Source organism: Peromyscus californicus, unplaced genomic scaffold, assembly GCF_007827085.1.
Source record: "Peromyscus californicus insignis strain IS unplaced genomic scaffold, ASM782708v3 Scaffold_10__1_contigs__length_136768540, whole genome shotgun sequence".
Lineage (NCBI taxonomy): Eukaryota > Metazoa > Chordata > Mammalia > Rodentia > Cricetidae > Peromyscus > Peromyscus californicus.
Genome location: NW_026294391.1, coordinates 112,468,119 through 112,493,389, shown reverse-complemented (window position 1 = coordinate 112,493,389; position 25,271 = coordinate 112,468,119). Strand labels below are relative to the sequence as shown.

Sequence of the window (25,271 nt, the reverse complement as noted above, 5' to 3'; positions counted from 1 at the left end):
ATTTTATTTTGAAAGTTCATAGAAAACCCACTTAGAGAAGTAGCACTTCAATTGAGATCAGAAATCAGACCATTAGTGAGTCAGAGGGTAAGTTGATTTCTTTCCAGACAGAGACTACAGGTATATGAAGGAAACTAAAGCAGGAAGGAAGTTGAGTCTTTAAATACATCTGGAAGAAAGGGATAAGAGCACAGTATAGATGTGAGAAATATGAAAGACATTGTAGGCTACATTAACAATTTTGGACCTTAACTGTTTGAAGGAAAGAAGTACATGCAGAGGCATGGTGGTCATTTGGAATAGGGTAGTAGAGATGAATATATTAAAGCTATATGAAAAATGAGAATCCGTAAGACTTAACTAATTAACTTCTAAGAGAAAAAGAAGGTGTCAAAATGACAAAAGCTGATAATGTTATAATTTAATGAGATGAGAAAAACTATGGTTGGTTTTAGGTAGATGATGAGATTTAATTTTTGTTATATTTATTTGTGTGTGTTGTTAGGTGCATGTATTCTATGATGCATGTGTAGTTGTCAGAATACAACTTGCAGGGGTTGGTTCTCTCCATTCCACCTAAGAGGCTTAGGGGATTAAACTCAGGTCATTATGCTTGGTGGCAAGTACCTTTAACCATTGAGCCATCTTGCTGGCCATGTTTGGTTGTGAAAAATCCATTTGGTGTGCTTATGAGATAACACAAATGCAGATACCAGGTAATAATGAGAGTGTTTTGTTTTATAGTACAGAATAAAGAGCTAAGCTAGATACAAGAAATTGAGTATCATCAGCATAAATATGGTAAAGAAAGCCTCGAGAATAGGTAATTATATTTAAAGGAGAGAGTTGAGCAAGAAAGGAAAACTGTCATATCACCATAAACATTTAAATATTTATGAAGGTACCATGAAAAGGAATGGTAAAAGAATAGTCATCTAACTAGAAGGGAACCCAAATTCATGAGAGCTTTCCCAAGGAAGGAGAGTATATTAGGAAGGATGATCATCTGAGGTAAATGCTGTGAAGTTGCCAAGAAAACTGGATTTAGCAGCATAAGTGTTATTGTGACCTTCAAGAGCTATTTCGGTGGAATCATGTGGGGCAGAAGGCAGATTGGAGTGGGTTGAGGTGAAGAAATGGAGACAGAAATGTAAATAATGTAAGAAATTTCTATTTAATGACAGGAATGATACTGTCCCATAACTAAGTGGCTGAAATACACGGGGGTTTGCTTTGTTTGTTTGCATTTACATTGCAATGACTAGACCAGTTTTGGGATCCAAAGGTAGAGGCCAATTGAAGATATGGACAAGCAAGAAACTAGCTGATGATTTAAATCATCAGGGAAGACAAATGGATATGGGGCCCTGAATATAGGTAGGAGGTTAGCCAGGGTTAGAAATAGAGCTAACTCTAGGTTTAGTGGCAGACGGTTCATAATAGATTTGAGTAGATGGGGAGGATATTTGCTCAGATTTTGAAGGGAGGGAGAGTTGAAGGAAGGAAATTTTAGAAGATAACTTAGATAATTTTGGGCAACTTCTCAGTGTGCCTGTTATTCTGTAGCTCCCCCAACTAGGCTCATTAAGAAGCAGTGTAATAGAATGCTTACATGAGATCTACAGCGAGCATTTCTTGGTAGTGATTTTTGTCTATTACCTAGTTGTATGGCTTTAGTTAATTCACTCAAACTCTAACTTTAGTTTTTTCCTTTGTGAAAGAGACATCATAATTTTTTACACATATCACAATTTTGTTATAAAAATAAATATACACTGTGGGATTAGAACAGTGCTCAGAAGATAGTAAGTACACTAGCTTTACCTTTATGGTTAAATCTTTCCAAACAAAAATCTAAAGTTATATGTAGAATCAAAGAGCAGTTATTAGGTGTGAGGACGCTGAATTTGTTTCTTCAAAAGCCAATATTTTAGTTTTATGACTAGAGTAAAAATCTAGCAGGCACTCTTGGTTGTATACTGTTTTTACATATCAGGATATTAGAGATTGCCAATAAATCCCAGTAGGGATGACTTGGTCCATAGAGAATGGACATACGAGTGGTTTTTTAAAATAAGATGCCTTGAGAGTTGTGTCCTCGGCCAAAAATCCAGATACAGAGACAACATTGGTTGAGGTTTTCATCCTTCCAGCCTTCCTTTCTTTTTTATTTTTCTGTTTCATACTGTTTTGAGTCTTGGAGGAGAAAAGGTTTATGTTGTGGCTGGGAAAAGCATCACTGACTTCTTGGTGAATAACGTGACGCCATTTCTGTGTGGAAGAGCTTTGGAAACAGCCATTAAAAGCAAGGTAAGGACCATAGGAGGGCGTCTTCAACCCCTAAACACAAACACTTGCTCCCTACATTCACTACAAACATATTGTGCCATCTGAGTGACTTGAGCATAAAGGGTGACAGATGGAAGACACAAACATACTTGGTTGTGAAGGGTAACACCAGTTTGGAGGGGGTAGATGGGAACAATCAGTTAAATGGAGCTAGCTAACGTGCTATCTTGAAAGTCAAATCAGAAACGTGTGCTGTCAAACTTTGTTAATTCAGTCTGCATTAATGAAAAGCCTAGATTACATGTACATAATAATATGCCACTTTATTATTTTTGGTACATTCTGTACATATGAAACAGCCGAGTGTTGCCTAGCAGAGGTCCCACCAGACCCGATCCTGCTTGATTTACAATTAGCACATTTATTTGTTAGTATGCAAATGAGGACTGCTACGGCACTTAGAAAAAATTGTGTTATTAAATAAGTGCAGCATCCTTCCTGTAATCTTGTTCCAACTATTCATTAGTGTTAGCAACCTCTTTTTTTTTTTTTTTTTTTTTTTTTTTTTTTTGTCACGGAAGGTACAATCTTAACAGGAAACCAGTAAAATTATAGAAATTTACACAATGGCAGTTTCACTTGTGTTAGGCTGGGAAGATGATATGAAAACATGGCAGGCCTTCAAGTAACCAATGCATAAAATGGATCTGCAAGCATCACATGGAACAGTTTAGATTAGGTCCAAATTTCAAGAAGTACAAACAAAACTTCAATTTGCATGTCCTTGTCCATTCGCTCTCAGATATGGGGAAATTAAGTTCTAGGTTAAAACACAGTCTAACGCCACTACTACTGACAGTGTGTGACTGGCTGGACAAGATTTCAGGTGCACTGAAGATGGGTGGGGTTGAATAAATATTAGTTATTACCTCCTATGATGCAGCCATGAAGGTGTAAAGCAATATAGAGATGTTAGGGCACAGAAGTGAACAAGAGGTCTCTAAAGCCATGCTGGTTAAGCTCAGAACCCTGACTCCACTGCACTGACTTTTCTATCAAATTGATCAATATAACCCTGGATGTGTCAATTTTTGCACCCATAAATTTGCATTTTAGTAGTCCTATGTATTTTATATGGTTAGGGTGAATATTTGAAAAGATACATCATATAAAGTACTTGGTAGAGTACCAGCAAAATAGAAACCATAAATAATCACTAACACTTAAAGTGTTCCCCAAATCTTTCTTTCTTTTTTTTTTTTTTTTTTTTTTTTTGGTTTTTCGAGACAGGGTTTCTCTGTGTAGCTTTGCGCCTTTCCTGGAACTCGCTTTGTAGACCAGGCTGGACTCGAACTCATGGAGATCTGCCTGGCTCTGCCTCCCAGTGCTGGGATTAAAGGCGTGCGCCACCAACGCCCGGCCCCCAAATCTTTCTTTAGTTTGGCTTCTTACTGTTCAAATGACTCCACTGTAAATGGACTCAAGACATTACATTCCACCTCTATATTGCTTGCTTGAGTGGACATTCATGCATGGCTTTCTTGTGGTACTTCACTTCACCTTGTTGAAATTCAAAAAGTGGTGTGTGGGTCAGTTCTTCTTTGGAGCTATCTTTTTGCCTTTAGACAATACCAGTCTTTAAGATTAGTGAATGTTAACACTTATCGTTTGTGTAGTCATGGATCAAATACACGCCTGGCTACTTTTTATGTGTCAGTACAATTCTAATATTACCCATGAAAACAGAAACTGTTGAAATAGTTCCAGAAAGCTCAGATAGCATAGACATGAAGATTGTGAGCTGTAAATTCAAAATGTCCCATTTCTCCCCATTTACTCATTTACCAATATTTACTGATCTCTCACTGTGTGCTAGGCCCTTGTTTTACTGCTGTTTTATTTACTAGGGATGAATGTAACCCTGTGTTGTCTGGCTCCAAGGCCTGACTCTGTTCTACAGTCTAGTGTAATGCACTGACGGACTTTTGTGTCATGTTGCGATTTACCAGTGAAGATGAATTTTCCCTTTTTAGACACAGCAGAACCATGCACCAAGGAAACCGAACTTCTATCTCTGGATTCTTCCTCCTGGGACTCACAGTGGGGTCTGAGCAGCAGCTGCTCATCTTCGCACTGTTTCTATGCATGTATGTGGTCACTATGGTGGGAAACTCGCTTATCGTTCTGGCTATTATTGGTGATACTCATCTCCACAGCCCCATGTACTTCTTCCTTGCCAATCTATCCTTCACTGACATCTGCTTCACAACCACTACAGTTCCTAAACTGCTGGCAGACATTCAAAGCCAGAATCCAACCATCTCTTTTGGAGGGTGTCTTACACAAATGTACTTTTTTATGCTCCTGGTGGACCTGGACAATTTCCTTTTGGCAGCCATGGCATATGACCGATATATTGCCATCTGTCACCCATTACACTACGTTGCACTATTGAGTCCCAAGCGCTGTGCCCTGTTGGTTGTGATTCCATGGGTTATCTCTAATCTTGTCTCAGTGCTGCATCTCAGTCTGCTGAGCCTTTTGCCTTTCTGTGATGAGAGAGTAGTCCCACACTTCTTCTGTGATCTGGAACCCATCTTAAGGCTTGCTTGCGCAGATACTCATATCAACAACTTGCTCATCCTTTTTGTTGGGGGAGCAGTTATCTTCATCCCCTTCAGTTTCATTCTTGTCTCCTATATCCTTATTGGTGCTGCAGTGCTTACCGTTCCATCAGTGAAAGGAAAGTGGAAGACGTTTTCTACATGTGCCTCCCACCTCTCAGCAGTGTCCCTCTTCTATGGGTCTATTGTTGGTGTCTACTTTCTTCCTGCTTCCAGTTACTCAGCAGAAAGGGATAAGGTGGCTGCCATCATGTATACCGTTGTAACACCAATGATGAATCCCTTCATCTACAGTCTAAGGAACAAAGACATGAAAAGGGCACTGAGGAGGCTACTCAGCAAAAACCATCTTTTTTTGAGTTGGTGAACTCTGCCGGATACACATCTTCATCAACTTTTAAAAACTTGGAGAGGAGCAAAAAGGACACATGACCTGAGGCTACTCCATACCATTAGCAGTTTCCTTCACACCAGCTTCTTAACTTTAGTTCTGTCCCAAGATTCTAGTTCAGAGATATCTCATCATAATGAAAAGAATCACAACGGTGAAACAAAACAACAATATTTTATTTTATTTTATTTCAAAACCTTCACTGCTTACATAAATAATGTTCCTTAAATAAATTCATGAATGTATAGTCAAGACAATAATTTTCCCCCTAATTTGTGGGTTGTATTTTCTTTCTCCCTCAACTGGATTTTATATACTAAATTGTAAATCTTAAAATAAGAAGGAAGGGAGAGAGGGAAGGAAGGAAGAAGAGAGGGAAGATGTGGGAAGAGAGGGAAGGAGGGGATGAGAAATGTAGGGAAGGAGGAGGGAGGAGGGAGTGATTACTACTTAGAATAACTTATAGATGAGACAATGCTAAAGTTACAACTTCCAAAGAATAACTTCTTTCTCTTCTTTCTGTAACTCTTTGAGATAAATATTATGGTGTTCTCATGTGCTGGGTAAGAAAAAAGTATGTACTAGGAGAAGAAAGTGCCAAAACATAGCAAGTGTCTTGTCCTCCTATGTGCCCTACAGAGGCTCTGTACCAACTAAATTCTTCTGAAGTTCTGCAGTTATGGCTCCCCACTCCCAGGACTATGAGATAGCACTCACTATGTTCCAAGCAGCCTTGGCACACTCTCTATTGGAGCTACATTAAACGTTTTGTCATTCCTTGAGCAGTCTACAAATTTGCAGCACTCTAGTCTTTGTAATGTATGTGCTCTCCTTGAAATGTGTTTCACTCTCTCTAAAAACATTTAATGCTTTATGTTTCCATCTTAGATGTTACATCCTCTGAACTCATATTTCTCACATGTTTCTAGGTACAATTGCTCACTTTTGTCTTTGTAGCTCATATGGTACTTTATGTTTCAGGACGTGTGTGTGTGTGTGTGTGTGTGTGTGTGTGTGTGTGTGTGTGTGTGTGTGTGTGTGTATGTGTGTGTGTATGTGTGTGTGCGTGCGCGCACATGCACCAAACATTTGCTACCACTGAGCTATATCTCCAGCTCCTATCACATTGATGAACACTCACTCCATCCATAAGCATGTTATATTACTTTACACAATGGATTATAAGTAATAGGATATTTTTCATGTGTTGTCCAAAGTACTCTGAGCTCTTGGAGGTGAGGAGGATGATTATGTTATATTAAGCTCCATAGCTCTTGCCAGAAAGTAACACCTAATAAAGCAGGTACCCAGTAAGATGAATTGAAGGAAGTGGATATTTTGCAGAAAAAGAATATTTAGTTTTTTTCCTCTGCTGAATTTTTGTTAATAATCCTTAATGAACTACCAAATCATTCTGATCTTCAGTTTTCTTCTGGTACAAACTATGAATTAGTTATGCTAGTGTCTATCTCCTATCTACCTATGTTGACCATATAGAACAGTTAGTAATTAAAATGTTCTGAGACAGAAGGATGTGAAATTTCCATACTAGATGGGTACCAATATTGACTTTTATTGCTAGATCATCACAGATATTTTGGAGAATAGCTTCTCTTGTCTCTAGTCTTCCTTCTAAACCATCTACTTTCCTTTTTTAAATTTAATTTTTTGTTCTTCATTTTATGTGTATGGATGCTTTGTCTGCATGAGTGTTTGTGTACCACTTGCATATCTGGTGCCCACAGAGGACAGAAGAGGGCATCATACTGCCTAGATGAGTTACATATGGTGTGAGCCAAGATGTAGGTGTTCATAATTAAACTCATGTCTTTATAGCCAGTGCTTTTTATTTATTTATTTATTCTTCTCTCATACAATATATCCCAACAGTCTCCCCTCCCTCCTCTCCTCCCAGCCACCCCCACCTTCCATCTCTCCCAGATCCACTGCTCCTCCATTTCCCTTTAGAAAATAGGCTTCCTAGCAATATCAATTGAACACAGTAGCCAGTTCTCTTAAAGCCAGATCTTTCTCTCCAGCCCCCAACTACTATTCCTGTTGGACTGCAAATAAATAAACACTTATGAAGTTTTCCTTTGGTTCTTCATGGGAACTTATGATCTTACAATGAGTGTAAAAAATATAAAAAAAGGATAGTAGGATGTATGTCATATGGAATAACAGGGAAAGAATACTGGGAGCTTAAAGTTTAAGCAGAGATGGGGACATGGGGTGTGAGGGAAAGGAGGGGTAGGGAATGGGTTAACTAAAACTAAATTAGGAGAAGCCTTCTGAAACCTCACTAGTTCATAAACTAATTTAAAATATACACTTTTAAAAAGGAATTTGAATGTAAGTACCAAACATTACTGAACAGAATTGTTCCTGTGGGTTATTAAATGAAAAAGTCAATATCAGTCACACATTATCTCCTTATAAGTAATTGGTCAGAGAATCTCAAGAAGCACCATAACCAGATAGGCTATTTCTATTGCTCTTGGCTGCCTGCCATAACTACATAAGACTCTATTGCTGAAGACACTATATATTCTGGTTGCAAGACACAGAGAAATCAGTCTTGAAGTGATCAGAAAAGTCTCCCTGCTGGTTAGCTTTCATAGTGAAGGAAGGTGTTATGTAGGCTGCTGTGGGAGAAAAGACATCTGTGGCGTTATCCAGTCCTAGACCCTGCATGCTACATCACTGACTCATCAGGCAGGATATGTCCACCTGTACAATAGTGGCAAGACTGTTTATAGGACTTACCAATCACTCTCTTCATTGGACTTGAACCCTAATCTATGGGAATAAATTTATACCTGCTTCTAGAAATAGGGCCAAAATCTATGGCTAGGGATGTCATAGATTCAAGGGGAGCATTCTCTGATATTGTTTTCATAAATAGTCTTGCTACCAAACTGCCTTCTAAACATTTATGTTTATATTCACAGATTTGTGTTGACCCAACTTTAGTCAGAGAAGCTTCTTATTGCAGTGAGTAGAGGTTAATTTAGAGATGCATTACCATTCAAAGTGCTAAAAGTAAGTGATTATTGCCGGGCGGTGGTGGCACACGCCTTTAATCCCAGCACTCGGGAGGCAGAGCCAGGCAGATCTCTGTGAGTTCGAGGCCAGCTTGGGCTACCAAGTGAGTTCCAGGAAAAGGTGCAAAGCTACACAGAGAAACCCTGTCTCTCAACAACAACAACAACAACAACAAAAAGTAAGTGATTATCAGTTCTCAGGTGTATGTGGGATATCCATATCAACACCCACGCCTTAGGCTCAGGGAACATAGTGGAAGAGGATGCAGAAAGAACATGAGTTAGAGGATGGGCAAGAGTGCTGTGAAATGCTCTCCTCTGAACATAATGACTATTGCACACATAAACTCACAGCATAAAATGTTTATCTACACAAGATCTGCACAATATCCAGCTAGTTAAAAATTCGAGCAGAGGGAGTGAAGGGTTCTTGAGGTCACAGCCCTATCCAAGGAGATGTTTGCAATTCATGGCCACTAGGAGAGGGAGAGTTAGTTTTGGAGTGTGTCCACTGGAATACTGTCATAGCCCCAGTGGATGAAACCACATATATGCACATAGGGGAAGCACTAATTGAACCCAATGGGGTTCTATCATAAACAATTTAAAAACATTTTTTACATCAGTTCTCAAATGGCTAATGACATCTTACTTTTGCTATAATAAAATATTTTTAAAATAAAAAGCAAAGAAACACTTGGAATAGAACAATAAATTTCCTATATACTGTTGGTTATGGTGCAGGCATGTAATCTCAGCATTTACATGACAAAGTCAGGAGGACTGTGAGTTGGGAAGTAGCCTGGACTACATATTGAGACCCTGCCCCACCAAGGACTAGGGATGTACCTCAGCATTGAAATGCTTGCCCATAATTCACAAGACCCAGGGTTTTATCCCGAGCATCACACACAAAAAATAACTCTTGGTAAGTCCAATATCTTGGGCAAAATTTTGCTAAGTCTGAATCACCTGGTACCAAATTCAGTGACTCTTCATTTCAGCATATCTGATTATACATGTGAGCAGAACAAGTTTATTTGTAGATAAGGTCAATAGTGCTCTATAGGGTATTAATTGAAATTCCTCAAAAATATAACAGGGCCAGGGGACTGGAAGATAACTCAGTGATCAAAGGCACTTGCCACCAATCTGAAAACCCAAGGTCATTCCTTGGAAACACATGGTAGAAGGAAAGAACCAACTCTTGCAAGTTATCCTCTAACCTACACACATGCAATCTCTCTCTCTCTCTCTCTCTCTCTCTCTCTCTCTCTCTCTCTCTCTCTCTCTCTCTCTCTCTTTCTCTCCCTCTCAATGCTTGTTAAATTTAATTAAAAAAACTATTCTGTACTTTATTCACATTTTCATTTCTTCACACTGCTTTGAATTGTCTGCATTAGTTTGTTTTGGTTTTTCACTCCCCCTTTAGAACTCCCCTGAGACTTTCTTGAAGGATTGGTGTACTGATAATTAACTCATTCAGCTTTGATATTTCCCGATGATGTTTTAATTTCTTCTTCCTCTTTCAAGACAGTTTTGCTAGATGTAGGACAAGGGACCTTTAAAGTATACTGATGATGAACCAATTTATCAACAGAAATGTTCTAAATGAAAAACAAAACATAAACTTTACTTAAATTCAGGAAGATACATTAAGTATACTCCTTTTTAAAATTTTAATATTTTCTATTTAAATATTTCATAAAATGTATTTTGATCACATTCATTCCTCTCCCTCAACTTCCCCCAGGTCCTTCTCACTTTCATGGACTCTACTTTTCTTTCTTATTCTCTCTAAAAAAAACCCAAAACAAAACAAAAAGTGCACACACACACACACACACACACACCAAACCAACCAATCAACCAAACCAAACAAAAACCAAACAAACAAACCCCGCACCACCAAAAATGTGGAGTCCAATTTGTATTGGCCAAATACTCCTGGGCATGAAACATGCCATTGAATATGGTTGATTTACCCAGTGACACTCAATTGAAAAAAAATAATTTTTCCCAAGCACATAGCAACACAAATAGCTTCATGCTTAGTATTCTTAAATATTAGAAATAGAATTTAACAAAAATATTGGTAATGTATACAAAATGGACAAGGCCTGATTTTAGTGCAGAGAATAGTCAGAACAATGCTGTGGCATGTGTGTGTGTGTGTGTGTGTGTGTGTGTGTGTGTGTGTGTGCATGTGCACACATGAGAGAAAGAAAGAAAGAGAGAGACAGAGGAGCCAACAGAAGAGGATAACACATTCAAGTACTAAGAAAATATGGGAAAGAATTTAGTCTTAAGTGCAACCCAGAGGATTTTCGATCAAGAGTGTGGCAATGATGATTATGTAGGCAGGAAGGACCACCAGCAGAGGAATTGATCGACAACACAGTGTTCAAATGGTTGAAGCTTTCAATGAAAAAAAAACCACAAACTGAAAAATGAATGATTCTTTCTATGAGTGTCCACGCAGAAAGATCAAAATTGAGGAAGTAGCATAAAAGAAGCTTATTATGATTTTGATGCATAAAACTGAAACATAAAAATTATGCCCCCTACAATCCCAGTATGCATAACTCCATTAATGTGGCATACAGCCACTAGTTGAATGTGATTAAAAACAAGACTTGATAGCAGGGCGGTACATATGCCTGTGATATGAAGTTTCTAAGTAAGGAAATCTAGGACATAGCGTTCAGTACAAACAAAGAGCAAACATATCAGCATTTAGATCACATAAGAAGAAGAAAGAACATTGTCTTTGCTAAAATATTCACCAGTACCTTGAGACAATGACTGAGTACACACACAAACCTGCAAAGGATCTTCAGAGGATGAGACACACAGTGCTTCAATAATGTGACCAATACTGGTACATGCCAAGTAATCAAAGTTTCTTAAGAAAGGGACTACATATATTAAAATAGAAACCTCAAAAAGGAAAACTAGTAGGTAGGGGTCATTCAAACTCCCAGACAGAACTAATTTTTTACTGAATTTTGAAATCAAGCTGTGCTTCTTTTGAGCATATTTCTCCCTAACTGTCACGACTTCTTAGCTAAAAAAAAAAAAATCACACAGGTAGAAACAGCAATAGTTAAGAGAGTTTCTTTAAGTACACCTATGCACATCCATAGGCACTGGCATGTATGCTGAGGTATTATCCTGGAATACTGAATCATGATAAATTGTAGAATGTAGGTCTATATTTCTAGGAGTCTGGATCAGAGACACTCCTTTTGGTCTCATGAAAATAAATAAACAAACAACAACAACAGCAATAATAATAAATAATTTGATGTATCATGTGAAATACATCATTCCATTGTTTCAAACAATAGTTTCATTAACACTTAAGTTCACATAGGAACATGGCCTTGATTTCATGTGTAGTAGATGCTTTGATAAGTTCTCAAACTTATTGTACATGTAGCCTGACTTTGAAGAAAATAACCCAAAACTTATCTAAAAGAAACAAGGTGTTTAGTACAATTGGCACAAATTGTTATGGTTTTAGCATTTTCTAATTCATTTTATTTGCTATATTCTAATGCATAGTTATGATTACTTTGCTTATTAAGTTCATTAATGAATTCCACAGACATTTATAAAGGACCTTGCCTTTATCACATAATTTGAATTCTTTAATAATATGGTGGCACAAATGTAAAATATACAGATTCCATCCTGAACGAACACATAGGTTAGAGATAAAGATCATCACAACACAGAGTAAAGAGTGCATGCTGAAAATATATGAGCACTTATTCCAGATACATAGTGCCTTTATCTTTAGTTCCCAGTAAGGCTTTGGGACCCAGTGGTTTAAGACTTCTCAGGATCTCAAACTGATGTTCTCTTTACTTTGAGATGGAGTCATTTTTTATATAGTGTTGAGTAATTCATCATGACCATGAAGTTGGAATTTTCTGTCCTTGAAGATACCACATTTGTTCACACTGTAGCAGGAATCTTAACAGTTCTTATTAATAAAATCAAGCCTGAGGCCAGTTATTGCGGTGAACACTGGAAGATCAGAGAGACAGAACAAGCCACAGCTAACCTTACCTCACCAATTCCTCAGGTGATCCTGTTTCCTCAGACTCAAAGCTTCTCAGTCCTCATTCAGAATGAATCTCAGCTGAACTGTGCTGCTCAAAGCCTAAAAGCTTAACCAGCCAAATGTTTCTAGTTTTTGGTCCTCACGCCTTATATACCTTTCTGCTTTCTACCATCACTTCCTGGGATTAAAGGCTCGCTTTCTGGGATTAAAGGCATGAGTCACCATGCTTGGCTGTATCCTTGAACAGATGGATTTCTGCCTCTGGAATGCTAGGATTAAAGGCGTGTGCTACCACTGCCTATCCTAAGTATCTAGTGGCTTTTCTGTTTTCTGATCCCAGATAAGTTTATTAGGGTACACAATATTTTGGGGAACACAGAACCACCACATCACACATTGCTTTTTTTACACAATGCCACATTCCTGATGAAATATTATACTTTTCCAAGATGCATATTTAATTACTTTTAAGACACATTTTATTATTTCATTGAGAATTTCAAGCATGCATACAATATAGTGTCATAATATTCATTCTGCATTCCACCCCCTCACTCCTTCATGGTCTACTCCACCTCTCCACACGTTTTGCAACTTCATGTCCTCTTATTTCATGTTCAACTGAGTTCCAATTTTTGCTGCCAATATGTACATGGGTGTGGGGCAATTTGCCAGAGCATGGTTGATCTATCAGAGACCACACTCATTAAACAACCTGATCCTCACTCCCGTAGCAGTCATCAAATATCAATAAGTTCTCAGCTATGTGTGGGGTCTCATGAGGTCTTCTCCTTCATTGCTGGAATTTTGACAGACTTAATCTTTTGCTAGTCTTATGCAGGCAACCACAGCTACACGTGAGTTCATGGATAAGTCAGTCCTGGCATGTCCAGAGCACAGTTTCATCCTTTACTCCAACACCTCTGGCTCTCATAGACTTTCTGTCTCTCTTCAGAAATGTTCTCTGACCCATAGGGAGACTGGGAAGTATGTGATACAGATGCCTCATTTATAGCTGAGGACTCTATAGACACTTATTCTCACCAACAGTGCATATTTCTTAAAACTAGGCAATCCAGACATATCCAAAGAAAATGTCCCTCACTCTCTTCATTCACTTCAGTGAATTTTGTATAACAGGAACACATAGGAGCACAAAGGAATAAAGATGACCTAATTATTCAGTATAGGAAAATGCATGTATTTCTAGGAGGAGAAATAAAAGCTACAGAAAAATGAGGTTATTATTTTTCATTTCATAATTGCCAAAGAAATTTTTGCTAACACTCTCGTGTTAACGCAATTTAATTTAAACATGCCTCTGAAAACAGGATTTTATAATGCTTCTTCAAATATTGATATAAAAGCTTGATTGAGGGTTGAAGAAGAGGTAAGAAAGGGGCACTGCTAGAGGTGGACTAACCCAGAGCTACTGTACTGGGACATGTTTCTCATGATTGAAGACCTAAAGGCTGTCTTCATGGGCATTAAGGAACCAAGCATTTATGTTCTAGGTGAAGTGTATCTTCAAGGGCATCCTCAAGTGGCTACCCAAAGAGCATAGATTGTAGAATAATGACAAGCTTCTCAATGATCAACCCCACCCCCTACACACACATACTCCTCCCACCCCCAAGCACACTACAAAAACTACCCAGAACTCTGTGTGAGTGTGACTTTAGAAGCTAAGGCCACAGACTTCAGCCACAGTTGGTCTTGCTTTTGTGGAAGATGATGGCTTCTAGCTTCTAGTTGTAATGAAACCTCTGGACTCTGGAGGATGAGCCAATGAACAAATTGTGCCATGGAGGCCTCCAGGTCTATTCCACAAAAATCCGTTCACCACAATAAAAGAGATTTTGTGAAAAAAAGATCTTGATTTGAAGTCTCAGAGGCCTGCCAGTGAAAGCTTAGCCGAGATTCAAGTATCTAGAAGTTCTTGACCATGGCTGTTCATTTGAGTCCAATGTCATGGCTAGATATATTTCATCAAAGATTTCTACAAGTGTGTCTTCATCATAGATTATTTTTACTTTGGAGCACAATCACCTTTATTAGGTTTTAATTTTCATTAAAATGCACCAAGTTTAAGTGAACAGATCAATGGGTGGGAACAAATTGTGTATTCTCATGTAACTACCATCTCATAATTAAATACAGAGCGTGTCCATCACCCTCTAATGTTATCCCTGCCCACATCTCAGTCAGTTCACCCATGCCTGTCCTAAAATGATCTACTTTCTGCCATTGTGTGCTAAATTCTATGGACTTTCATAGAGTTAAGCAACTCACAGAATATGCAGTGCAAATGTCATTTGAAATATTCCAAGTGATTTCTGATAGATAATAAATTTGGTGAACCAATGATATATAAAGCCTCACCCAGGACACAGTCAAGGATGTGGTTATGAACTGTATATGAGCCAAAATGTTTGTGACCTAGAAGAATTACTAGTAAAATTATAGTCACCAAAAGCATTTTTTAAACATAATTTTATTGATTCTTTGGAAATTTCACATCATGTACCCCAATCACATCCATTTCCTGGTCCCTCCATATCAGCCTTTTTTATTCCATTTTTATTTTAAAAAACAATATTAATGAGAAAAAACCACTCCACTCTTCTGTCTTTCCCATCTATCACCTCTTTATCTGTCTTAGTGTTATTGGGAGCTGTGGTGTGTTAACTTTTTGTTCAAACAACTTTGATTTGATCAAAAATCTGGCCCTGCCCCTCATTGGCTTCTGCAGTTGGAGAGCTGGCCCCACCATACACCGTAGACAAGGGAAAGCTGGTTCTGTCTCTCTCCTGAAGAAATTAGTTCCAGTGGAGGCCTAGATGGCCAACTTAGCTATCACCTAGGCCCACATCCAGTGCTTTGAGTTGGACAACCCCAGCACCTACCCCACCTCTGACTTGCTGGAGCATGTGAAGAGACTAGTCCTGTGGAACCAGAACTGGAGGATCTATATGACTTGGGGCAAACAGCAGATTACCCAAGAGGAGTTTTGAGGTCCAATATTGACGACGATGATGATGTACAAGGCCATAGGCCTTGAACTAGACCTGCAACTCATTACAATGAACAAAAGTATTTTTATAAACTTCTTGTGGTTTAAAGTGTTGGGCCATTAGACATTATAAAAATGAACATTGAAAGTTATATTTAATTACATGTTGGAAAAATATACTAAGTAGTCAATTCCTACACAGCTAAGTGAAATGTCTATTTCTCAAATTACCAAATGAAAAATGCATTTCTATTTAAAATTTGGCCTCAAAGGAAAGTTAACCAGATACTAAAATGTGTTGTTTAGTAACATTAGTCCACAGTTTGGAAGAAATATCAGGTCTGGAGTCGTGAATCGTGAATCTATTTTAATAAACTTCATCATGAGTACCATGATAGGACTGCCATGAGCTCCATCTTTAAGAATGTGCACAAGGCCAATTACTGGTTGTCATGGAGCAATGATCTGCATTCTACCAGTAACTTCATGGATATCATTGTGTCTTTGTTCTCAAGATTCCCTGTGTGCAAATCAAGATGAATCCACACACTTTCAAAGGTGGTTTCTAATTCTAATTCTAGGATTCTGCTATAATGAGTTTCTTGATGAAACATTGGTAACTAACTTGAATGCTTAACAGTAACTTACAAAGTTTATAATTAAATCTAAACCAAACTCCAAATTTCATTAGAACAATTTGAGAGCTGAAGTTTTTCTAAGTTCCTAGTGGGACAAGAGGACTTGTGACAGGAATAAGATCTTGATGTGTACTTCATTCTCTTAGCACAAAATATAGTCTTCAGACATTATATAGCATGGTGTATTATCTTTAATGTTACTTCATGAATCACACAGAAAGCAAAATAAGATGTCAAAGTTTATTCAAAAAATTATACTATAAAGCAGTTGCCTTGGCTTTATATCTTTTCCTTGTTATTACGCAAAAAAGCAAGGTCTAGAGAAATAACAGTAGATCAGTAAGGTTTATAGGCAAGAACATTTTCTTCTCTTCTCCCTAGTGAAGTGGAGGTTTATGAACCACTCACTGAATAGATATTTGAACTCTAAATCCAGGTTAACTTAAGAGAGTCCATGGTAGCACATCTGTAAATTTAATGGGCCTTGAAATGCACAATACACAAGAAAGTATGTGAGGGAGGGTGGTCGAAAGAATCTTGTTAATTGGGGTTTTTAAAGCCACATATACATGTAACCACAATGTAAAAATAACCAATTCTAACTGTGTTTATGAGTCTTCATACTGGTGAGAATATTTCAAAATTATGAAAACAAAAAAATTGCTTTGAGAAAAGATATAGAAGACAGTTATGTTGAAAATGAGGTAAAAGAGATACGAATCTAAATTTGACAAATTTCAAATACATAAAGTGAATGCCAGAAAAGAATGTTTTTAAATAAGTCTTCTCAAGGAAAGGAGTATGACAAAATGCTACAAGATTCATTATAAATGTGGATACACAATATATGTGACATCCAAAGAAAATAGAAAGTTCCGGTCACTTCTACTCATACAAGAAAGAACAAAGTGGCAGACACTTAGGAGTAAAGAACAATTCCACTATACATTAAAAGAATTGAAACGTCCACAGAAAGGAAATACCATGTTCAAAGGACCATCTCCGGTCAGTCTGGCACTCAAGTACCTCTTACCTCTGTCACTTCTCTCACTCACTCAGGCTCAGACAAACTCTGCCCTTAGAAAAAACCTCTAGCTCACATTCCCTCAGGACATAGACTCTGACCAGCTTTAAGGGACTCCTAAGAATTACTGAACTAGGGAGAAGCAGTCTTGATGGGGTCCCTCGAAGAGGAGGGAGGTACATGGTATGCTTCTGAACCTGGAGGACACAAGAGGTTCAGCTAGAGGAGTCTGGCACCACGGGGGAGGGGTTTGGGCAGCACGACTCCTCTCCTCTGGCCTCTGGGTCTGGCCATTTGTGCATGGTGGGACTGCGCCATCCCTGCTGAAAATAACTGTTACAGACAAGTGCCAATTTTCCAGCTGTGCTAACAACAGCTAAGTGACGCAGTGGACCAGGCAAGGAGGCTGCTCTGAGCTCAATCTCTGTCTTCAACACTGACAATTTGCTTACCTTCACATACACGAAGCATCAAAGGATTAGCTATTAAAAGCAAGGCACTTTTCTCGCTCATTACAGCCTGCACTATAAAACGTCCAGAGATGCAAGGAGTCCTGTTTTCACCATTACTCGAGAAATCATTTCTGTTGTCTTTGGAAGAAAATGCAATTATTTTCCTTCCTGTCAGTGTTTCCCTACTCACCTAGAAACGAGAGCACCCTATTAAAAATGGACTCATCTTCTTTTGAGTGAGGCCAGTGGAGGGCCTTCTCTGACCTGGGGGTGGGACACTGGTCCTCGAGTCCTCATGCTGGGAAGACAGGGTCACCAGGGACACAGGTAATTAGACAGCACTGAGTCACTGCCACTTGCAAGCTTGTTGCAGGAAAAGAAGCTTTGCAGAGAAGAAAGTGAACGCTTCAAGCGGAGGTCACCCCTTTCACCAGTTGCCAGAGCCCAGGTGGGCCTGATTGCCATGGGCCCCTTTGCCTGGTCCACTCCTGGACAGTTCAAACACCAGTTTGTTCTGGGGTGGCACATAGGTTAGATCTGCCTAGCCACAGAGCTTGCCCAGAAAGACACCTGTAGCTCCACCTACACTAATGCTGAAATCTTGGCCTATGAGCAAAGTCCTCAGCCAATGTAGCTCTGAAACAACATTTGTGATGGTGGCAGCTTGCCATCCTGCACAGTTCGCTCAGCTTTCATCTTGCCAGAGACTGCTGAGTCTCATTGCTTGACCCAGGCCCACCTCCTCCCTGTTCCCAAGAAAAGCTAGGTAAATAGTGTTGTTTTCTCAGTGCAATCTCTCTCTCTCATAAACTCACTATCAGCACTCTAACATGACGCATCAACACCATCTGGCATCATGAGCAATCGTATTACCACCCAAGATGGATATCCAGAATAGATCAGAAACATTACTTTTATGGTAATATTTTTTTTGTAGTATACTGAGTTTCTGATGTTGTGGTATCTGCATATCAGTGACATATTCTACCTTATAATCTTTTAACTAAGGTTTTTAATTTGGTGAGCAAAGCAGAATTTAAGAAATGAGACAAAGCTCTTAGGGCTCCTTATTTAGGGTCAAAATGATAGTGTATTCAAGGCATGACCCAATCTTCCTATTCAAGGCAACTTACAGAGTTAAATACACAGTGTTTTCTGATAGATTTCAAAGGTTAAGTCTACATCCTAATGATGAAGAAAAGAGGATAAAAGGATGATTTCCATTTTTTTTTGTTGGGATAACTGCTTTTCTGGAATTTAATTTTGTTGTAATAGGAAGACTAGGATAGGGAACAGTTTTGAGATAAAATTGCATGTTCCACTAAACAGCTTTTTCTGATCATTTCTCTTCACTCACAGAAATGAAATCTACCAGGTCAATCCAATCTTGTTAAGGCTAGCCAAGCATGGTCCAATGCCTACAAAACTTAGCTATGTATTCCCATTTTAAAGTCTCCAACATAGACTGTGTGTAAGATATCATACTGGAACTATTTACACAATGACAAATTTCTTCTTTTTTTTAAAAGTTTTTAAAATTCATTTTACATACCAACTAGAGAACCTTTCTCCTCCCACTCTCCCTCAGTTCCCCTCCCTCCTTCCTCCAAAAGGGTAAGGCTTTTCATGGGGAGTCAACAAAGCCTGGTACAGTCAGTAAAGGCAGGACCAAGCCCTTTCCTCCTGTACCAAGGCTGAGCCAGGTGTCCCATCACAGGTAATGGGATCCAGAAAGCCAGCTCATGCACTAGGCATAGATCCTGATCCCCCTGCCAGAGGTCTCTCAAACAGACCAAGCTACACAACTGAATGACACATTTCTTAATGTAAAATTTCATTGATGGCCAAACACCCTAATTCTTGTGCTAGAAACCTCATCCAACTACTGAGGGATCTGGATGCAGAGATCCATGACTAGGCCCCGGGTGGATCTCTGGGAGTCCAATTAGCGAGAATGAGGAGGGTTTATATGAGCGAGAATTGTTGAGACCAAGGTTGGATAAAGCACAGGGACAAATAGCCAAATGAATGGAAACACATGAACTATGAACCAATGGCTGAGGGGTCCCCACTGGATCAGGCCCTCTGAATGGGTGAGACAGTTGATTGGCTTGATCTGTTTGGGAGGCATCCAGGCAGTGGGACCAGGTCCTGTGCTCATTGCATGAGTCAGCTGTTTGAAACCTGGGGCCTATGCAGGATTGTTTGGCTCGGCCTGGGAGGAGGGGACTAGACCTACCTGGACTGAGTCTACCAGGTTGACCTCAGTCTGTGGGGAAGGCTTTGCCCTGGAGGAGATGGGAATGGGGGGGGGGGGGTTGGGGGGAAGGTGAGGGGGACGGGAGGGGGGAGAACAAGGGAATCCGTGGCTGATATGTAGAACTGAATTGTATTGCAAAATAAATTAATAAAAAAATAAAAAAAAAGATAGAAAAAAAAAATTTCATTGACCATCCAGAAGTTTCCAATTAACAGTAAGCGTTTTCAGCTTTTATGGGTTTCTTTCGCTTTTCTTTCTTTCTTTCTTTCTTTTTTTTTTTTTTTTTTTTTTTGGTTTTTCGAGACAGGGTTTCTCTGTGTAGCTTTGCGCCTTTCCTGGAACTCACTCTGTAGACCAGGCTGGCCTCGAACTCACAGAGATCCGCCTGGCTCTGCCTCCCGAGTGCTGGGATTAAAGGCGTGCGCCACCACCGCCCGGCTCTTTTTTTCTTTTTTTTTTTTTTTTTTTTTAAAAATTTAGATACTTTGTGTGCTGTGGGTCATATCTTGAGCATGAGAAGATATATAAAGACACGGGAAAAAGTTTTCTCCTGGAACAATCTTATAGCAAAACATCACAGTTATTTGACTACCTGCTTTACCAATGACGCAAATGCCACAATCTCAGGCATCTGGGCATGTTATTACACTTTCCCAAGTCAAGCGGGGCTTTTCAATGCTGTCATCCTTGAAGACATGTAATAAAAATGTCACGATCTGCTTTCCTCTTGAGTAAGAGACAAGCCTTGGTTACCTTGACACCAAACAATTTAATAAAAAAGTAAAAAATTCAATCAATCAATCAGTCAATCATTCCAAAAGGATCACACAACTTAGTAGGCACAATATGACCTATTTTTCCATGTCTTAAAGGAAAAACCAGAACATTGTTGCCATCTTTTAGGAAAGAAAATACTTACTCTTCAAGTTTCCTATTTAAATAGATATTTCTAATAAAATGTTCATGTTGCAGAAATCAGTTGATAAATGATCTAAGATCCCCACATCAATCAATACCTCTTCACAATTTACCTTTGTGTTTCAAACTCTTAATGCTAATGAAAATCATGCATGCAAAAACAGAAACAAACTTTTGGCAAATGGAAAGCCAGTTCTTTATCACTGGTGTTACAGAATCAGTCAAATTCGTAGTTTCTCCTATTTGGGGCAATAGTAAATACTTGTAAAAGGGTTTTAGTGGAGACAAGGTAAGCTTCTGGCTGGAATGACCAATCTCTCTAGTATTTTGTCCCAGATCTTTTCTGAGTGTTTTCCTACCTATCTTTTCTGAGTCACACTATCCCTCTATTATATTATTATAACAAAGTTATTTGATGTATTACAGAGCCAAGCATAAAATAAGATAAACAGGAAACCTTAGGTAAGGCTAATGTGCAAAGTATATATAATCATCACTGTACAGTAGTAAGAAATGATCCACAAATTATCTTAGACCTACATAGGAACAAAAGCAAAGGGACAAGAGTCACAGAGCTTGCAAGCATATTATGAAACAAAATTTTCATAAGAAACAGTTTTCCTGGTATTAAATCCAGACAGAAAATTGTGCTGTAAGTCTTTGCAAAACAGAAAAATATAGAGAACATTGTCCTCATGCTTCCTGGCAGTGCAATACAATAAGCAACTGTTTTCATAGGACTTGTTTTGATGATAAATTTTAATGAAGGCTGACAACATTATGTCAACGAATAATGCAATTAAAGTGATTCTGCAAAAAGATAAAATGCATTGATCTGAATGGACAGTTCTCTGGTGATTTTCTTTAATTTTTAAATGACAAATCTGGGGAATTAAATGAAATATATGTCATTTGTGTTGTTACACATTTTTTCTATGACAATGCAGCTTCACATAAGATGTAAAAAGCAAAAAATAAAACCATACTTTCATATGATAAATTGATGCAAACCTTTTTCCAAGTTTATAATTATGGAAAAAACTCTCAAATTTTGATGGTTGTCTAAGTCCTTTTGAGATAGGTAAGTTACTTACCTTACTTACTCAAACATTTCTGAATAGATAACTTCATGCTGTGAATTTTCCAGAATACAAAAGAATCCCCAAATTATCTTCCATGGCCCAGTATGCTTGAATTTTAAATTTTTTTATTTACCCCATTTGATTATGTTATGTGTATTCATCAACACTACTCAATTTGGAGAGTATTTCATTAGTTCAAAGTCCATCCTAGACAAATTAACATTTAATCTTCACCCATCCGTCTCCCACAGCTACTAATCTATACTTCCCATAAGTAGAATCATACGCTATGAGACCAATCGTGTGCATGTTTTTCACACTGTATAGTGTTTCGTCAGCTCCATTCATGCTGTCCAATGTTATCAGTAACTCATTTCCTTTTATACATAATATGATATAAGATTTTTTTTATAAAAAGTATATTTTTATTTATCCACTTATTAGTTTACAGACATTTAGGGAATCCTCATTTACGGATATAATGGTTAATGTACTATGAACATTGGTAAGCAAAGTTTTCTGTGAGCATGTGTTTTCATTTATTTTGTGCATACTCTTAGAAGTAGAATTATTGAGCCATCTGTTAATTTTATTTCTAACATTTTGAGCAAAATATTTTGTCAAGAATATTTTCAAAAGTGAGTTGGCCATTTTACATTTCTTCTAGAAATATATTTGGGTTCCAGTTTCTCTACCCTCATTTGGATACGTTATTATCTGTTTATAGTAGCAATTCTGGTAGATATGAAGTAGTATCTCATATTGGTTTTGATGTGCACTGTATCTGTAGTAGGCAATGTGGGTGAGCACCTTTGTATGTGGATACTGCTCACTAACATTTTTTTCAAAAATGTCTATTAAAATCATTACCTCATTTTAATTTCATGATTTGTATTTTGTTAATGAGTTTGTAAAGTTCTTTGTGTATTTTGCAAATAATTTGGTCAGTTATGGAATATGGAATTCATTAATATTCCTTTTATCCTGTCCATTCAGGAAGGAAAGGAAACACTCAGCTCACTGCTTTTACAAATACTCTATCCTACCTAAGGGAGCGAGTAAAAACCTAGAATCAATGGTGAAGGTCAAATATGACTAAAAGACTGAGAGTGCTCTCCGTAACTCGTATTTTGAAATCTAAGCCTCAGGGCAATTACCTTAAGACATAGGACCTTTGGGAAGTGGTTAGGTTTTGAGTGATTTACCATAAGGAAAAGAAAATAAGTAATAAAAACTAGAGCTGAAATTTAAAGCAGAAAACCAACCAAAATAATGAATGAAGCAAAGAGCCACTCATTTCAAGATTAATAATCTTGACAAATGATGTTTCATGAATATCTCCTGTAGGTTAGCTAAATGAAAATGGAGAACATACAAAGGATGATAACAGAAATGAAAGAGACCTCATCACTGCTTCCTCCATGGACAAGTGACTACAAGGATACTACATGAACACTCATAATGTCCCTGCTGAAATGAACCTATGTTCCTATTCATGTTACAACCTACCAAAATCCACACAAGTCAAAAACATTTTCTGGGTAATCTATCGTCAACAGGATAAATTGAACCAACGATTACTAGCATTCAAAACAGAAAGCATCTAGTCCTAAACAGGACTTTTATGCCTCCTATTCTATAGCACAGGAATCAACATGGAAGAGGGAATGGAACAAATGGAAGAGTTGCATGACAGGAAGCAGGACTGTAAAATGCTGTCTTCTGGCCAAGACACTACCATTTTGATCATGGGTTCATATGAGCCACCGTTGCCTGCATTGGACCTCCACAAGACTGGGAATGCCCCTCCCTGCTGTACTCTTGGCTACTAATAGATTCTGGGAGAGGAGTTGTCTTCTGTTGTGTACCCACTGTTGAGCCTATCATTTCTACAGTTAGAAGGCATGGTTAGACAGGAGACTGTTTAAACTGAGTGGGTCAAAACACACACACACACACACACACACACACACACACACACACACACACACACACACACACGAGAGAGAGAGAGAGAGAGAGAGAGAGAGAGAGAGAGAGAGAGAGAGAGAGAGATGCAAGAATGTGGGAAAAGGACTTGTGGGAGTGGTTGATGACTGTGTGAAGGAGGTAAATGTGGGTGAGGTATGAAAGATCATCTATAAGATTGTCATACAACAAATTTAAATAACAATAAAAATTAGAAAGCACCAAGTCTAAGTAGGTTTACTGGTAGATTATACCAAATACTTAAGAAGTATATGAGTTCTCTCTAAAGTATTTTCTAAAACAGAGAAAGAGAGAATATTTCCTACCTTACTCTTTAAGGTCAGTATTATTTTAATAAAAGAAAGCCCAACAAAGACACTACAAAAAATTAAAGCTACAGTCTAGCCTCTTTCATGGACACAGGTATAAAACTTCTAAAAATATTACCAAAATTAACCCAAAAGCATATAATAATATATAACATGGCTAAGTGTGATTTATTACAGCTATTCAACCCTGACTCAATATAACATCAATTAGCTAAAGAAGAAAAGTCACATGATTATATTAATAGGTGCATACAGACATTTGATGGCTGGACAGTGGCAGTGCACACCTTTAATCTCAGTGCTCAGTAGGCAGCGGCAGGTGGCCGAGGCCAGCATGGTCTTCAGAGCAAGTTCCAGGACAGTCAGGACTACACAGAGAAGCCCTGTCTAGAAAAAAACAAAGCAAAAGAAAAACAAAAGCAAAAAGACATTTGATAAGAGCCAACATAAGTACATATACTCTTGGAATATTATGAATAGGAGTAATTTCTACTACTAGCAATAGCCTGAAGCTAATATCAAACTTAATGGTGACAAAATGATACCTACTCATTATTGTCAGGAAGAAGTCAAGGGTTTTCATTCTCCCCACCATTGTTTAAAATTGTAATGGAAATTCAAAGTGATACAATAGCATCAGAAAGGTAAATAAAAATCTACCATTTAGGAAGGAAGAAATAAAGTTGTATTTGTACGTAGATTACATGATTACTTATGGATATATGTCCTTCAAATCAACAAAAAGTCCTAGAAATAAAGAACCATTCAAGGATGCGCATTCTGGTTAAAATGTACATTATTTGGCTTCTTATATACCTGAAATCATCATGTGGAATTTGGAATTTAAAATACAATAAATATAGCCAACTGATATTTAACAAAGTAACAATGGAAATCTAATGGAGAAATGAAAGTCTTTTCAACAAATGGTGCGGGAACCACTAAGCAACTGCTAAACATGGGAAAAATAAACCTTGAGATAAATCTTATAATTTCAAAAGGTTATCTCTACATAAACTCGAGACCAGGAGAGTGTAAGATGTTGGAGAAAAACTGGATGATCATGAATTTGTAGATGAATTTTAGGTATTATACAACAGCAAAAGCATGGTACATGAAAGAAAAAAAATCAATAAGCTGAAGTGTATTATAGTTAAAAAAATATGT

At 38.0% G+C, this 25,271-nt stretch overlaps 1 protein-coding gene across 1 annotated transcript; it reads left to right on the top strand.

The window, feature by feature from the left end:
* The first annotated feature begins 4,281 nt into the window (after positions 1 to 4,281).
* Positions 4,282 to 5,280, top strand: LOC128117649 (olfactory receptor 1468-like). Its single transcript, XM_052749801.1, has one exon. It carries the CDS (start codon positions 4,282 to 4,284, stop codon positions 5,278 to 5,280), a length of 999 nt encoding a protein of 332 aa, XP_052605761.1.
* The last annotated feature ends 19,991 nt before the right edge of the window (positions 5,281 to 25,271 follow it).

Excerpts from the sequence above, each read along its gene's own strand:
- LOC128117649 (XM_052749801.1), top strand. The coding sequence starts at position 4,282 with ATGTTGCGATTTACCAGTGAAGATGAATTTTCCCTTTTTAGACACAGC.